The 17,318-nt window shown below is 38.1% G+C and overlaps 1 protein-coding gene across 8 annotated transcripts in view; it reads left to right on the plus strand.

Moving 5' to 3' along the window:
- The window catches only part of LOC116444168 (complement C1q tumor necrosis factor-related protein 7), a 100,748-nt gene that overhangs the window by 44,346 nt on the left and 39,084 nt on the right, over positions 1-17,318 (plus strand). For 3 of the 8 annotated variants that reach the window (XM_032109315.1, XM_032109321.1, XM_032109316.1), the window contains exons 1-9: positions 1,553-1,724; positions 7,185-7,273; positions 7,766-7,867; positions 9,642-9,743; positions 10,548-10,724; positions 10,898-11,048; positions 12,408-12,544; positions 13,772-13,903; positions 15,751-15,960. In XM_032109315.1, coding sequence (XP_031965206.1) covers positions 1,682-1,724; positions 7,185-7,273; positions 7,766-7,867; positions 9,642-9,743; positions 10,548-10,724; positions 10,898-11,048; positions 12,408-12,544; positions 13,772-13,903; positions 15,751-15,960 — 1,143 coding nt within the window. In that variant the 5' untranslated portion in view covers positions 1,553-1,681. Of the gene's footprint in view, positions 1-1,552; positions 1,725-1,873; positions 2,387-7,184; positions 7,274-7,765; positions 7,868-9,641; positions 9,744-10,547; positions 10,725-10,897; positions 11,049-12,407; positions 12,545-13,771; positions 13,904-15,750; positions 15,961-17,318 lie in introns of those variants that run through there. The other 5 variants (XM_032109312.1, XM_032109313.1, XM_032109317.1 and 2 more) reach the window with 4 other exon arrangements.

The raw sequence follows: 17,318 nt of genomic DNA on the forward strand, positions 1-17,318 counted from the left end.
CAAAAAGAAGTTTGCCAGAAGTGTTTTAGTGGTTTAAGCAGGAAATCTGACTCTTTCTCTTTAAAAGCAGAGCCGGGGCACTGCTTTTACAGGGAGTGTGATGTTTGGCTCTTGTCTGTGATCCAAGAGTTGCTGTATAAGAAAACCCAGGTAGGAAGCAAACATTTTCCTTAAGCTCTGTTTCAGTGTCACTGCATTTTCATGAATGAGACAGATTTAAGTAACCCAAAATCCTCAAAATTATTTTCTAGGTACTATTGATGTAATAATTTTTTTTAAAGAGCAGTGAGAGAAACTTCTCTGTGTTTCTGTTGTTAGTTTTCAGTGCTTGGAAACTACCTCTGAGCTAGTGGAGAGCGTTACAGTTCTTGCATCCAGTTGTTTACTACATTTTAAAGTGTCTGTTACAGTACTTAACTTCAAGAAATGCTACCAAATTGTTAAAGAAAGCTGCCATAAAGCACTTCTTCAATGTTGTCAGTGTCCTCCATTTACAAGTGCCTTTAGGAAAGACTGTTTAAATTTGATACAGGAATCTTTCATATGCACAGCTGTGAAAAGTGGAATAAGTAACCCAAGACTCTCTTTTAAGCTCTTCTCATCTGTCAGTACCATTCTAGTTAATACAGATTTGCATAATTAATTTCTGTACAAATACACTGCAACTATAAGTACCACTGCTGGAAGCAGGCACCCTTAATGTGTTTTGGATTTGTATTTTTTTAAATTCTATTTCATATAATCATAATTGATTATATCAATATATATATCAATAATTACATCAATATATATAATCATAGTTGATTAAATTATCTTCAAATTATTGGTTAAATACATTTAGTCTTGCGTAGGTTGTAAAACCACGAGGTTGTCCTGTTTCCTCATCTGCAGAACAGCTTTTTATTCTCATCTGCAGAACAGAGGTACTTGTGTTTAAGCAGTAAAATGTCAGAAGGGGAAAAGAAACCCAAAACTCCTATGCTATGAGGAGATAAACAGTAAAGATAAGGCAAGATGCTTTTGGGGCATCAGTAGGCTTTAATCTAGCTACCAACCAGCAGTGTGTGCTAACTTTGGGTGGTGTTGGGACTGTAGCCTGGTAGTGCCATCAGTGGGACACATATGTTTATATATGTATGTGTGCATACACGGGAGATGGATGAATATACAGGAGACAGATAGATCCTGTATATTATACACACACAGAGAAGAAATATATATATCCCCTATATATATATATTCATATACACACACAGGAGATATGTAGAGATATATATATGCATGTATGTATATCTAGATAGATACATACAGGACACATATATAGATAGGTATAGCAGATATATTCAAGAGATAAATACGCGTATATATATCCTATATATATGTATGTATCTATACACAGACAAAAAAAAAAAAATGGAGATATATATATATATGTGTGTTTGTGTAAAGCCCGTGCAGCCGGCTGTCCCCCTGTCGGTCTGTCCCCGGCCAGGTCCCTGACGCGCGCTCCCGGCCCGCGCGCACCGGCGGCACCCCGCGCACGCGCGCTGGCTCTGCCCCGCTGAGGGCCGGCTCTCGCTCCAGGCCCGGCCGCGCTGACGCTGCCATCGCCTTTCCCTTCCCGCTGCAGCCGCCGGAGGCTGCGGGTCCCGCCGGGCCGCGGGCGCAGCGCAGCACCACCATGTCGGCAGCACGGCCCAGCGACGCCCCCCCGACGGTGCGCGGTGAGTGACTCGCAGCGGCGGGGCGGGCCGGGGCGGGGCGCGGGTGCGCCGGGCTGCGGCTGCCCGCCCGGCGGTGCCGAGTCCCGGGGCCGCGGGCCGTCCGTGCCGGCGCTGCTCCTTGGGCTGTGTCTCCGCTCCGAGGTTCCCTGCGGCGCTCGAACGGCAGCGCTGCCGCGGGAGGAGCGTGGGGAGCCCCGCTCTGCTCCTGGCGGGGCTTCCTCGGGCCCTGCTGGCATCCGAGGGATGGAGGGGTGTCTGTGTTTGTCAGTACCGCGTCAGCTCGGGCTTTGAGCGGACAGGCAGCGCTGCACTCGAAAGATATGCTCCTGTCGTATTTAAATATGGTTAGATTATGAAATGCCCTTACGTTTTTCAGATATATTAATGTAGACGTGCAGTATTTGTATAGTTGAACGTGAACTGGCCAGTCATCCTTGTCTCCATCCCTGGGAAGGTGATGGAACAGATCATTCCAGAGGTCATCACCCAAGCATGTAAAACAAGGTCATCTGGAGTGGTCAGCATGGATCTACCGTGGGGAAATCAATCTGATAGCCGCCTATCATGGCACGGCAGCGTGGGTCAATTAGGGGAAAGCAATGGGTGTTGTCTGTCTTGACTTCACAAGGGTTTTGACACTGTCTCCCACGGTATCCTTGCAGGTAAGCTCAGGAAATGTGGGATAGATGAATGGAGAGTGGGGTGGATCGAGAACTGGCTGAATGACAGAGCTCAGAGGGTTGTGATCAGCGGAGTAGGAGTCCTGTAGTCCATGGCGTTCCCTGGGGATCCATAGTGGGTCCAGTCTTGCTCAGTTTGGTTATCAACGACCTGGACAATGGGATAGAACCTTAGCAGGTTTTCTGGTGGTACAAACCTGGGGGAGTGGCTGATACACCTGAAGGCTGTGCTGCCATTCAGTGGGACCTTGATTGGCTGGAGAGTTGGGCAGAGGGAAACTTAATGAGATTCAACAGGGGCCAGTGTAGGGTCCTGCACCTGGGGAGGAATAAGTGCAAGTACCAGCACAGGCTGCACACTGACGTACGAAAGAGCATCTCTGCTGAAAAGGACCTGGGAGTCTTGGTGGGTGACAAGCTGTCCATGAGACAGGAGTGCCCCTGTGGCCAGCAGGCTGGTGGTATCCTGGGGTGCATCAGGAATAGTGTGGCCAGCAGGTCCTCCCCCACTGCTCGGCCCTAATGAGGCCACTTCTGGAGTGCTGTGTCCAGCTGTGGGCTCCTCAGTGCAAAAAAGACATGGAGCTACTGGAGAAGGTCCAGTGGAGGGCCATGAAGATGCTGAGGGGTCTGGCCTATTTCTCCTCTGAGAATAGACTGTGGGAGCTGTGCCTGTTTAGTCTGGAGAAGACTGAGAGAGGATCTCATTAATACAGGTGCCAAGAGGATAGACTTTTTAGTGGTGCCCAGCGACAGGACAAGGAGCAATGGTCATAAACTAAAACAAAAGTTTCACTTCAACACGAGAAAGAACTTTTTTATATAGAGAGTGGCAGAGCTCTGGAAAATGCTGCCCAGGGAGGTCTCCTGCTCTGGAGATATTCAAAACCCACCAGGCCACGTTCCTGTGTAAGCTGCTCTAGGTGACCCTACCTTGCCATGGGGGTTGGACTGGATGATCTCCAGGGGTGCCTTCCAACCCTAATGATACTGTGAACCTCATAATTTGTGCTTGAAGTGTTTCTCATGGGTATGAAGATGTATAGATTTATTGACGTGCTATTTTTACTGTCACACATGAAATACTCCACTTGCAAAGCAGGAGAGTGTAAGAGTGATGTGGTGGTGGGAAATTGCTAGAACTGTATGTCTAATCTTACTGAATGTGTTTATGGTTTACTTAAATAGGGTACATAAAAGATCTAATTAAGAGTAGGATATTAAAAAATCAGTGGAATGAAAATCTAGTGAAGTATAAAAATACTTAGTTTTTCATCAGTGTCAAGTTTTACCAAAATAAAATATATGTATTGTCCTTAAACACATTTTAACAAAATATGGTACAGGCAAAATTTTTAAAGACATTTACAATTTAGGGATGTTTCTGGCTCTTCAAGGTCTATGTACTTTTCTTCTGAATGTTTTTTTGAGTCTCACTATGCCAGCTTGTGCTAGGAAGTGATATTCTGTTGACAGATGGATTCCAAATAATTTTCAGAATTGATTGCATGGGGAAATCAAGAGACACCCTCTAGTGATGGTTCTTTTCTTTTACAGAAGCTCATTTTCCAAGAATAAACAGAATAGCTCAGCAGTACTCTTGAGAAGAAAACTAGCCTCTCATTTCCCTGTGTGATAAATGTTTTGATTTCCTAAGTATTTTGCTCTGTTACATATTCCGCTTCTGAAATACCTGTAATTTTGCAAATTTTGTTTGATCAAGTGAAAAGTACAACATGTGGTATTCTGGATAGACTGTAGCATTGGTTTACCTAATTGCAGTATAATTTATCCATCTGTTTGGTTGGGTTTTTTAAAATTGCATTTCACATTTTGAGAGAGACTATACCTTGAGCTGAAGCCTTCATGTATCTATTCAAAACTTATTTCAATTTCCCCCCCCTCCAGGATTCAGTTTGACAGATTTATAAATAATTTAAATTACTATGTTCTGTATATTACAGTTTTGAATATGCTGACAGTGCTGTGAGCTACTGTGTTGCCCATTTATAAAGTAAAAGTAGATTTGAGTTTCTCACTCCTTTTTTAGAGTGATCATCTGTGTATGAATTTCTGATTATCATTTTCTTGCCAAGTGATAACTAACCATTTAAAAAATAAAAGTAATATCCCCCTGCAGTCTTCCAGGTGCCATTGAAAAGTTCTACATTGTCTGTTTGCTCCACTATCTTTATCTGTAATGCCTGTGATAACACATCGCCTCTATTCTGAGGCCTTTTTAGTTTGTCATAGTTGTCACCATATTATGTTAAATTTGTGGTGTTAAAAGTATACCCACCCCCACACTGCTTTTTTTTATGAAAAGGGAACTGTATTTTAACACAAAGGGGAAGTAGATAATGTTTTTTATCAATTTGTCACGTCCCTCAAATAGGTGGTTTATTTTCTTCTAGCATGGAATGATTATCATTCTCGGCCCACTATGGCAAGTTTTTACTGAAACATGTCCATCAACTTCTTCACTTAATATTCAGCATAATCTCCGTACTAGTCTTTCAAGCATTCAGTCTGTCTCTACTATTTTTTAATGCAATCTGTTTGCAGAAATTCAGTATTTTACTCTAATCCAATTATATGTGTGCTTAATGCCTTTTTATCTTTCTTAAATGGAACGACATGGTTATATGTCAGTCCACTAGTCAGACTAGTAAATGAGAGTTTCAAAAGAAGAATTGCTTTAAATAAGAAGCCCATGTCTGATAGTTATTACCTTGTGAAGCCAGCACAACTGCAGTGTTGCTGTATCTTTTTCTTCATTGTTGGGTTTGTGTCTTAATGTGCACTTACGCAGTTGTTGTATCCATGAAAAATACAGCAGTGTTTCTAGGATCTATGCTGGAAGTTACCATTCCTTATTTTCATTCAAGTAACTGATGCTTGGTCACAGCATTAATGTCTGTCTTGTTCCTGGTTTCTGCATGCTTTGAGATAACATGCAGAAGTTCTGAGTCTGTCAGTGCAGAGAACTTTGAAGCCACACAGAGATCTAATGGGTTTGGGCCTCTCTGAGTGCAGATGAAATCAAGGGAGAACACTTACTAGATGACATTTTCAAGTTCTCGGGTTTAATTTCAGTTTGACTGTCCAGCAAACTTGTTAGATCTGACTGACATAAAACACGGAGCCACTGTAGGATAATGACACTTCCAATGCAAAACATGGTGTGTGGTTTTTTTTTTCATACAGGCTTGTAATGGTGATCTTGCAAAGTAATATTTTCATGGATATTAGTTTTAGTTTGTTCACTTCAAAAATATATTTTGAAGTTAGGCACAATTTAGTTGGCTGTAGAGCACATTCACATAAGCAGAGCAGAAGTTTATGTCCAGAGAAATAAAGTAACAAAACCTTTTTTTTTTTTTTAATGTGGTCATTTTTTCAAAAAACCACAGTATCTCACAGTATTTGATGCATTAAATTACTGCAACTACCAAAGCCTTAAAATGATTTTCATTATATAGAAAAGATAATGACCCTGTTGTCTCAATGAACTGATTAATTCATAAAGAATTCTGCATACAGAGCATGAGTTCCAATACTTTATGAGGTGCTTAAAGTATCAGCAGATTGTTTCTGTCCTAATTTTGCACGTTTACAATGTTCACCTGGCATGTCTGGAAATGTCTACAGACAATTGTAAAGGATTTTAGAAGATCATCTAATCTGTGGCTTTCTAGTTTTCATTTATCAGAATGGAATTGAAATGACACATTTGCTGCAATGAAATAGAATATGTTTTTGCATGCTAACTGCACAGGATAAAATGGTAGAAAAAATTCACAAGAGGAAAATCAAAAGGTAACTCTAGACCAGCTTCTCTGTTGAAAGATCTTTTGTAAGTCTTGATACTTGGGTTTGGTGGGTTTTTTTTTTGGTTGATCGAGTTTCTTTGAGGATTGGGGGTTGTTGGTTCGTTTGTTTTTGTTTTTTAACTTAAAAGCTTGCACTAGTGAAGGTTCCATAACTGTTTAAGGGACTCAGTTCCAGTGCTAGAATACCCCAAAAGTTAAATTTTTTTTCCAGTGTGTACCCACCTTTCATATTGCAATTAAAGTTCATCATTTCCATCTCCTGCAGACAGAGCCTTTCTTCTGTGTGCCACAGTCTTTCATGAGCCTGAAGTTTTAAAAGTTGAAGTTTTTTCTTGATTCCAAAAACTTTTCAAAGGCCATATTTGAGCAAATGTGACTTTCCAAGAATTCTTGTCTGTATGATCTGTACACATATAAACACTATTGCACCATTCAAATCATTAAGAAATGTTTTAGAGCTGTTAGATTGAGGCAGACCCTAAAAATTCCTGCAAAATAGGGGTTTGCACTTTGCACCTTCTTCATTCTTTTGTAAGTTTCCAAATGCAATGAATGTTTCTTCTCTACAAATACAGGTACTAAATTGTATAGTTTGGAAGTATTAGAATTCTCCCAAATCTCTTGATGATTCTGAGTAGAATCAGTAGTAGTGAGGTTTATCTTAATGTGTTTTTCTTTTCTAAATGATGGTGGACTAAAAGTGTCCTTAAGCATTTCTTACAGTTGTTCATAGTATATAATGAAAGGTAGATCTGTTGCAGTTTAAAGGCCTTTAAGTGATACTTTGTAAGGACTGGATTCTGAGAAATGTTTCATTCACTCAAATTTTCTCATGCAAGTTCTTTCTGTTGGAACATGGGACTGTGGTATAAATGGTTTCATTTTCCATAAATTTCTTTCAGAAAATACTTAATTTTAAACATGTTACCATTTTTTCTCTGTTTCAGGGTTGCCACCTGTTCCTTCTACATCAAGGACAAGCTTTGCAGAGCTTTCTGTTAGGCAGCGAATGAGAGAGAAACTAAAAGCAGCAAAGGTGGGAATCCTTCAGAAGTCCTGTTTGATTGACCTCAGTCTTACAAGTAACACCCACTTCATTTTACTTGCTCTGTGCTATGTGAATTCGAGTTGGGATATCTGCTTTTTTATTTCTGAAGCCGAAAGTGTACTCAGTTCATCAGTACAGTTATGTTCTGTATTGCTATATTTTTTTCTAAACTTTATATTTAATTTGTTTGTAATAACATAAAAGGTATTGTTGTACAATCAGTACAAGTTCCTTCTGTGCTGTTTGTCAAAAAATTTCTTACACTAGTTTGAAAGCAATGGTTTCTTTGTATGTTTACTGTACAATTTAATAAGGCCTATTAATATATGGATCTGGAAAATCACTTAAGCTGATTTTATAATTAAAAGATTCTGTCCCTTACACAAACATAAGTAAGTGTTGAGTTCCTGGGAATTACTATAGCTTTGATCTATTTCTATTTCTGTTGCAGCTAAACATTTTTTCCATTTGTTTGCTTAGACAAAAGCTGAAATTACTTTATCGCGAGAAGACCCCAGTCCACAGCCAAGGCGTTTAAAAGGCATCAGAGAAAGAAAACCAGAAGTCAGACTGGATAAAACGGTAAAAAAGTGCATTGTGTCTTGCTGTTCTTATAATAAGAAAGTGAATGTGAAACATGAAGAAAATCAAAGACTGCGCACTCTTGAAGATGAATTTCTTTTATCAGAATTATACTACTGTTTGGGAAGGAACTGTTCTGATTATTGTTTTTATTGTATATATTTAACAGTAATAATTTGCTTACATTGTAGTATAGACATCATGTGAAACCTGTCATTTAGAGGTTCATCACTTCTGTTGCTTAAGATGCCTTGAAGTATTTAAAATTTACAGTAACAGAAAGGACCACTGTAGTACAGCTTTATATAAATGTGCACAGTGCAATTGCTAAATGCTGGCTATTAACTTTATGTCATTTTGTTGTATTTCCTTGTTACTATTTTGTATTGAGGTTTTTTTGTATAAGCGTGTTCTTTGTTAGAAAATGAATTTTGTTTTAAAAAAACAACAGAGGCTCTGCCTGTGCAGAACTGGCGCTCATATTCTTCAGAATTCACAAAGAGACTGCTTGCCTGTAGAAAATACGTTCCAAAGAATTTGTTATTCCCAGGAAATAACAGCATATACCAGTAATGCCTTTATATGGAATTCCAAACAATATGGTTTAGCCTGGCTAAATTGCTTGTCTAGGGGAGAATTGCCATTTCATGTACATTGTGGGAAGATTTTTGGCAATGTTATCTTATAATAAGTAATTATTACAGCTTTCAGTTAAAGTAATACTGGTTTAATGTATTCGTAGTAGGAAAATGCAGAAGTGATACCCTTATTAGAGTTGTTTATTAATTTCATATAAAGTATATGTGAAACCTTCCACATGTTGGTTTTGTTTCTTGTACTTACACACACGGGAGGTGTTTTGTTGTTAAACAAGTGGCCATCAGATTGACAGAGTTTGAGATTTTCTTTCTGATATTATTATTTTGAAGTATAGGTGTAATAGAGGTAAATTTGAGCAGTGTCTTCCGTCAATCTAACAATTCAGGCCACAAGAGGAAGAACAGATAGAATGGTAGATGTGTTTAGGTTGGTTGAGCCTGATGAAAATCTCTTTGAAGCACTTAAATGAACTTGCTGAAGCAGCTTCAGAGCCAGTGACCTTTACAGTGGCCTGTGTGTAGGGACAGATAAGGCTTCAGAGAACTGGGAATGGATAAACATGATACCTCCTTGCTTGAAAAGGCAGGGGAGTGTCACCCATGGAGTTAGAGGGTAGCCTAGCAATAAATGTTTGAGAGAATAAAATAAATTATCAAGTGTGTATTTCAGCACCCAAGCAATGAACACCACGTTTCTTAAACAATACCGAAGAGAGTTTTCCTGATGGCAGCAGGGGTTGTCTGAGAAGCTCCCTGATTCCCTTACCTGGGCTGCAGCCCCTGCCAGCAGCACCCCTGACACTGCTGCCCAGCTGGGGCTGTCTGCCCGAGGGAAGGGTTTGCGTTGCTGCCTCCTTTCTCTCCCTTTGGACATTAGCATGTGATTGATTGCTTTTGTTCAGGAGTGCAGAAGCAGTGATCCAATCAGCAGTGAAGACAGCTACTGTCATTTAGGCAATGAACCATCTCTTCATACTCTACAGGCTATTTCTTGACCCAAAGGAATTAAATAGTAGTCAGATGTATCTTTTAAAATAAATATGTAATTAGTTTGTTACCACAGTGGCAATGTTTCTCTTTTGTTATTTTTTTTCTGTAAAAATGCAATATCTTATAACTGTAGTCAACTGTATTTTTTTATAATTCACTAAACGTATGTATATGTTTTTATGCAGTCTGATAATGATAAATTCAGGGAGATGCAAGAGGATGAGTCACACTTACCATCAAAAGTAAAGTTTGGTGATACTGTAAAAAAGCTTAAGCAAAAGTCAACAGTAAGTACCAATTCCTCCATTTCAATAACGATTATTAATTTAATTTAACCTTTATGTGGTTTCATGATTCTGTTTGAAGAAGCAGACAGAATTCATTCTTAAGCAGCGGAGGTTTTATTTAATTTACAAATTCACAAGCAGTATATGCCAATAATTGAAGTATATAAAAGGAACCTTCATCAAATATAAGAATGGCTTTGGATCATTTGATTAAAAAACCAAAAAAACTAGTAAACTATCCATCTGGACACAATTACTGGAGTTTGCAGGAAAAATATGTCTTCTGTTTAAATCCTTTTTATAGAATGCCACCAGTTGGCAGTTAAAGCATTTTACAGACTAGTATATTGATATTAGCCACAAAGTACTACTGTTAATTCTTTTCTTAGGGATTCATCCTAAAGCTAAAGGGTCCTGGGTCCTTCAGAGACAAAAGGCCATTAGAAATTTCTCTTCATATCATTTACCTGGGTATCTGCTGTATGGTCAGAATTTAAACTTTGGTGTTTCTGATTCTGGTTTATATTTAAAACAATAAGCATGTTAAAATTAGACCGGTAACCTTTTAAATAACATTTTGCAAGAAATATTCAATGAAGTATATAGCAATAGAGAAAGTTCCGTGTATCATTGACAAATTTCAGTTAGCTTCAGCATTTGAGTGAGTTCTGTTTGAGATAATTATTATCTTGTAACGAATGTTTATACATGCTGCTGGTTCATATTATTAATGGGAATATTTATTCACTTGCCCTAGTTTTCTTATAACTGCCATAATAAAGTATCTTTGTCTTCTTTTTTTAGTTCCAGAATGATTTTCCTTCTGAGGAAGAAGCATATAATTTCTTTACATTCAATTTTGATGCCGTACCAGAGAAAATCAAAGTTGGAGCCAGGAAAAGGAACGGATTAAATGAAGAAGAGGAGGTAGAAGAGGAATGTGTTGAAACTTGTGAAGATGAACAAGAGGAGGATGAAATGGTGAGAACTATAGGATAAATGTTCATATATTTTTTCAGAGTTCTGTTAATTTTATTAGTCTATACATAATGGCATCTTGAGTTTCCTAAAAAATTCTCAAAGTGTACTTTCTCAAGAGACTTTCTTAAGAAACAGATGAACTAACTAAAGAGATGTTTGCACTTAACCTACAGGATGAAGACGTGTGCCTAGTTAAAGATGATGATTTATTCATAGGGCAGACAGATGAAGATCTTCTGGTAATGAAACCTGTTGATTGTGAAAGCTACTCTGAGCAACTGAAAAGGGAAAAAGAATTTCTCTTCATTCCCAGCATGTTAGCAGGTATGAAGACTGTGCTTATCCATTAGTTCCTGGATTTTTGTATAGCATGGCACCCTTTGATCTGCTGAATAAATCTTGCATCAACTGTCTCTGGCAGCAGAGAGATGTTTAATTGCAGCTGACACTAATCATCCAGTCAAGTGCGAAAAGGTCTGACAGCATGGATTAGCTGGGAACATGCACACCTCAGCAAGTCATCACCTGCTACACTGGCAAGCATACTCAGGGCACCTCAGTTGCTCAGGGGTAACTTCCTCACTGCTGGCTGTAGAAAGTGCAAGGTGCTGGCCTCTCTTCTGCTGCTATTTAGTGTATGCAGCAGGTTACAGGTACACACATCTACCTACTAAGGATGGCTCATGCACTGTACATTGTAACTTAGACTATTTATTCACTTGGCTACATCTGCAGCTTATTCCTTGTGGCGAGTTTGTCATGAGTCATGCAACTAACGTAAGGATTTTTGGGATTCAAGGAGCCATTTTTGCAAAATCTGAGTTGGTGAATTAGTCAATATTGATCATGTCTCTGACCTTTTTTCCTTATTCCCACAGAACTACAAAGTCCTAAAAAATTGCTTTATAATATCACTTGATATTTAATATTTGAACTGGAAGAAACAGAAACAAGTCTCCCAGTGGCATATACCAGAATGGTACCAGTACAGCTTGCAGTGCAATGTCAAAATATTTGACATTGTGTGCCTCTGTTTTTTCATGTCTTGTAATTTAGTTTTGACTACTTCCTGTGTGATCCACTGTGTTCTGATTTAGGAGATAACTTTTATTGTAACCCTCAGTATAATCCCTCCATGTTTTGAGATTGCTTCTTGAAAAATACTGAGTCCATACACACCGTGAAACAGCCTTGCAGGCAGGCCTTTAAAAAGAATTCCACCTGCTGTTATTTGGCTAACATAACTCTTTATGCATGTTCTGTATTTTGTATGAGACTAGCTTAAGGAAACTGTTTATTAACAGGAGGTCTGATTAATCTGAAATTTTCACTTTCCTTTGGAAAGGCTTCGAAATGCTCAGTTGCTACTCAAGGTTTTTTACACTGTTGTGCAAGCAACCATTAATACTAAACTCCACTAAGTTACTTGAAGTATTTTTTGATGAGGAAATTTTTTAATTATCGGTTTATTAGAATTGTGACACTTCGTGACACTTTTATGAGAGATCTGTCTTGATTAAGAAAAGGACCTGTTTTGATTCTGTATTTATTTCTTTTTTTCCTATGCAGAAAAATACTGCTGACAGCATACTTAATATGCAGTGCTATTCGTTTTAAGAGTTAACAAACTAAAACTACAGTTACAAGATATTTTACATGGTTTTCTCTTTAATTTCTCATTAGTGCCTACTTCTGAGAAGATACCTGGAAATATGCAGCCCAGGTACCTTGAGGATGAAGGTCTTTACATAGGAGAAAGGCCCTTTGTATCACAGTCTAATCAAAATATTTTAGAAAACAGAATACTCAGACAGGACCAAGTAAGTCACTGCTACCGTTTTAGTTGTAACTTTTATCAGTATTTTATTTATCTTTATAAGTATCTTATTTTTGTTATAGTTAAGCAAGTGGATGGTCATTCTGATATGGGGCTTTCATCTTCAAAATGTTTGGCAGCATCAGATGTTGAGAAATACAGATTATTATAGGAGTGCTTTTTTAGTGTAACCCCATTGTCAGAACACGAGACTGGGTCTTAAAAAACTGGTTTCCTTTCCTGGCTCTGCTTGTAGCCTGCTGGAGGACAGATCACTGATCAGTCTGTAAGGCTAATTAAATATTGGTATAGATTATCACAGAGATTTTAGAATCCTTTCAGATTTTTAAGAATGTCTTATGGAAAGACATGGGAAAGTGGCTTGGATATATTTTGTCCTACTGTATTATCTTCCTATACACAGTAAGGTGTGTATTGTTCAGTATAGACTTAAACTCCTGAGCAGCAGCTGCCCTTTATATTATATTTTTTTATGATTCTTCATGTGCTTTTGTGAATCAGATTGGGAACATTTGGATCTAAAATTTTTGAATGGCCAGTTTCAACCCCGTTAGTTTTCTGGTTGACTTCATGGTGTTACCACATCGACATATGGCTCTCAGGTCAGATTAAAACAGGTATGGAATTAACCGGGTAGGGCAGCATCCTTGGACAGCTGCACTGGTTTAAGCTATATATGAATCCAGGTAATGAGAACAAAGGGAGGAATTAGGACAATATCAAACATGTGAAGCCATGGATAGCAATTGGTGTGTAAAATACTTACCTAATCTGCTTTCATAGATGTTGTTTAAGTAGTTCAGGTTGTGGAATAGAAGATTTGAGAGATGCTTTATTAAATTATCTGACCTGCCATTTAGCTCTTGTGTAAATCAAGTCTTATAATTCTTTCAATTTCAGTGATTTAAGAAAATAACATTTAAATAAGTGATGTGTTGATTTTTTTTTTTCTTTTAAATGTGTAACACTGCACGTGGAAAGAAAAACCAGTATAATCAAAATGTGAGCAGCATCTTGGTTTTTTTAATTTCAAAACTTACTTCTGGTATATTTGAGGATTTCATTTTGTTGTATTAGGAAAGTTTTGCTTATTTCAGTCACAAAAAATTCATAGTCCCCTTTTGTTCTGTATTTTTTGAAAGAATTATAATTTTGCAAGTAAATTCTTTATAAAGTAAGAAGCAATATATAATTTTGTTTTCCTTTGTAGGGGAGAGAGTGGTTTGGTGATGATGGCAAAATCTTAGCATTGCCTAATCCAATTAAACAGTCTTCTACTAGGCCTCCAATATTCTCACTTGAAGAAGGCATTGCACCAGAACTTGAAACAGTGTATAGAAAGGTAGGCATATTTCATATATGTGATTACTGAGACCCAGTATCCCAGTTCTTCTGCACCAGAAACTCCAGTAACCTGAAGGGTTTTGTGCTAAGAACCATGACTGTTGTCTACTTTTTGTGATTCCATATCTGTTCTTTAAATGAGCTCTACTTTTTTAAGAATACATTTGTTTTTTCCTGTAAAAATGCATACAAAAGGATGAAGAGTTTAGCTGATGGTGCTGGTTGAAATAGTAAAGTATCAGTCCATGACAAACACCTTTAAGTCTGTCACTAGGATCCTTGTGAGGCACCCTTGGATATTCTCATGCCAAAGTAGGGTAGTTCCTATATTAGTGTATATATAAAGTTTACTCATGTAGACAGCAACTAATTTGGAGTTATGTAGCATCAATTCAGATATTTTTGGGAGGCTGTGAGATTTTTTTGGTTGTTGTTGTTTTTCTTGTTTGTTTTGTTTTGTTTGCAGGGTTTTTTGTGGTTGTTTTTTCCTTAGTCACAGCATACCTACCCTGGCGAACAGCAGTTTCAATGTACAATCAGTACAAATCAAAATAAGTTTCAATTAAAACCATTCAGCAAGCTTGAAGCAAGCTTTAATTGTTCTGCTTGTTAGAACTCTATTACCCTCTTGGAAAATCTGACTTTTAAGACTTTTAATAGAGTGTTCTTTTGGGACATGGAAATGTTTCTGGCTGTTGCTGTTGATACAGATTTAAATGTGGCCCTTTACTTGATGATGGTGATAAATATGAAATCCACAAGCTGCATCCAGTACCACAGATCTATCTATGCACGGAGCTTTTGCAGGCAGGAGAAATTTACTGTTTTGATCCTGTAAAGATAGGCCAAGAGCGCTTATGTTTCAAGAACACCATGTTTACATGGACAGTGACATAGAAATATCTAAATCACTGTGGTAAAGTACTGAGCTTAAAGGGTCCTTTATAGGCAGAAGAATAAAGCATAAGGAATTCAAAGTTGTCATTTTTATGACAGATTGTATCTTATTAAACATTTTGATGAGAAACAGAATGTGGAAGGATCAGGTGGACTCAAGTGTGTTTCTTGGCCCATTATATCAGTCCTATAAAAGAGCTGTGCAACAGTTAAATTTCCCTCCAAATCCCTCTTTTTCCTTTTCTCGGGAAGAGACTGCAACAAACACTATGTAAGTAACAGCTTCATCTTCTATGGTACCAGAATATCTCTGATGAATCTCTTGTGAAGGATCCTAATAAGGGAGCAGGAGTAGTCAGGCTGGAAGCAGTGCTAATTCTCTTCTGATTTCAGTAACTTGAGGATATAAGCCATGGATGTCTTTTGGTTGCAGAGGGTTGAAGCAGACTTTTTAAGCTTTGTTGCTGAAAGCTTCTGTTGGCCTTCATTGGTCTGAATTTCCCTGGCATTAGAATGGGGAAGCAAGTAATGTATTTCCTAATGTACACAATCTGTATGGTCTACAAGGAGAGCTGTTCTGTGAGAGCTGCACTGTTTATCCCAGAGCTCAATTCTAGGAGGAGATAAAGCAATACTAAACAAATGTGTCAAAAGAGAACTAGCAGGCTGTGATTTTTCTAATCCAGTGTCATTGCCTTCATTGCTCAGCAAAACCTTCAGTACAGGAAGATGACTTCAGCCTCATGTAGGCTATAAAAATTCTGTTGTGTAGAATATCCATGGTAGTTTTGTGCCACCCACTCATCAATAAAGCAAAAGGTTAACACAGTTTAAGGCTCAGCATTTAAATGTAGGTAGTGCTAAATGGGTCATTTTCTGACAAAGAAAATCTTTGAAAGATACTGTTGTCAGCGTCTGTAAATCCAGTTTATTCTTTTTTTCTTTCAGGCAATAAAAATGACATCTTCTAATCAGTATTTTGTTGGACCTGGAGATTTTCAGGGGCTGTTTCAATTGGATATTGATATTTCTGGACTGATATTCACCCATCATCCCTGTTTTAGCCGTGAGCATGTGTTAGCAGCTAAACTGGCTCAGTTATATGATCAGTATTTAGTAAGAAAACAGAAGAATCTTACCAAACTTCTCACAGACAAGGTATTTCTGTTCTTTGTATCTTATTAAGACAATGATGTGACAGTTTTAGGTAAAAGTGGAATTTGTCAGAAGTTAAAAACCTAAATGAGGTTGCTGTGTGTTCAGTGCAGAACTGCATTTTTAAGATTAAGAATTTCTTTGAGCTTTGGTTTTGAATTAACTCTGAAGTAAAAGGAATACAGTAACATTTGCATAGTATTCCTTAGAGTATCTAAAATGTTTTCCAGTGAGTGACAGGTCAGACATTACAGGATTGTATACAGCAGCTCTGATAGGGAGACAGCAAAAGACATTATTCAGTGATGGAGGGAAGTTAGTGAAGTTTAGTTTCAGTTATCAAATCAAAGTGAAAGGAGTCAGTTTAATTTCACCAAGTTTTACAAAAGTAGAACCCATTTCCAGGCATGTATCTGTGACAGATGCTGTGTTTTAAATGCCTACTGCTGTCACATTTCCTGTACCACTCTTGTGGACTCTTCTGTTTTTGGCTCTATTGCTGGGTGAGCTTGACTGGGCTGCTCATGCTCTGTGTACCACCAGTCTTCCTCCCTCTGTACATTGGAAGTAATGGTAGTGGTCTTCTCTGGTGTAAATGTGTACATGAACATTAGGCATTGTCAGTACAATTCTGATGTCATCAGGCCACACAAGAATACTTGTCTGTTAAAAATTAGTTGGATTATAAGTACATATACATTCAGATTTCCATAAATTAAAGGTGATGATTTTCTACATTAAAGAACTATTATAAGGGAAAAATAATCATTGTATACAAGCTCATTTTTATATTAGTGTAATGAGGATCAGTAGGTGGTGTACAGATACTTCTGAATTTTTAAATAAAGCATTAGGCTGTAGTTCTAATGATGGACAGGTATTTCATACTGTGTCTCAAAATAATTCCTTGGTATACTTTGTTCTGTTCATACTTTTGAAGGATTTGTCTTAGTGCTCTGTGAAATAGGACATTAGGGCTATCCATGTCCTCATTAGAGGAACCTATAAAACCACAGAATCATTAAGGTTGCAAAAGACCTCTAAGCTCATCAAGTTTAACCATTAACCCAGCACTGCCAAGTCTGTCACTAACCCATGTCCCCATGTGCCAATCTGCACATCTTTTTAATACCTCCAGGGATGGTGGATGTCCCTGCGCAGTCTGTTCCAGTGCTTGACAAACCTTTCAGTGAAGAAATTTTTTCCCAAGATCCCGTCTAGCCTCCCTGGAACTTGAAGCCATTTCCTCTTGTTGTATCACTTGTTATTGACAGGAGAGACCAACATCTGTCTGCAGCCTCCTTTCAGGGGTGGTTTAACCTGGAGAAAAGGATGCTCATGATGGTCCATAATTATTGCTC

This window comes from Corvus moneduloides, chromosome 5, assembly GCF_009650955.1.
Source record: "Corvus moneduloides isolate bCorMon1 chromosome 5, bCorMon1.pri, whole genome shotgun sequence".
Taxonomy (NCBI): domain Eukaryota; kingdom Metazoa; phylum Chordata; class Aves; order Passeriformes; family Corvidae; genus Corvus; species Corvus moneduloides.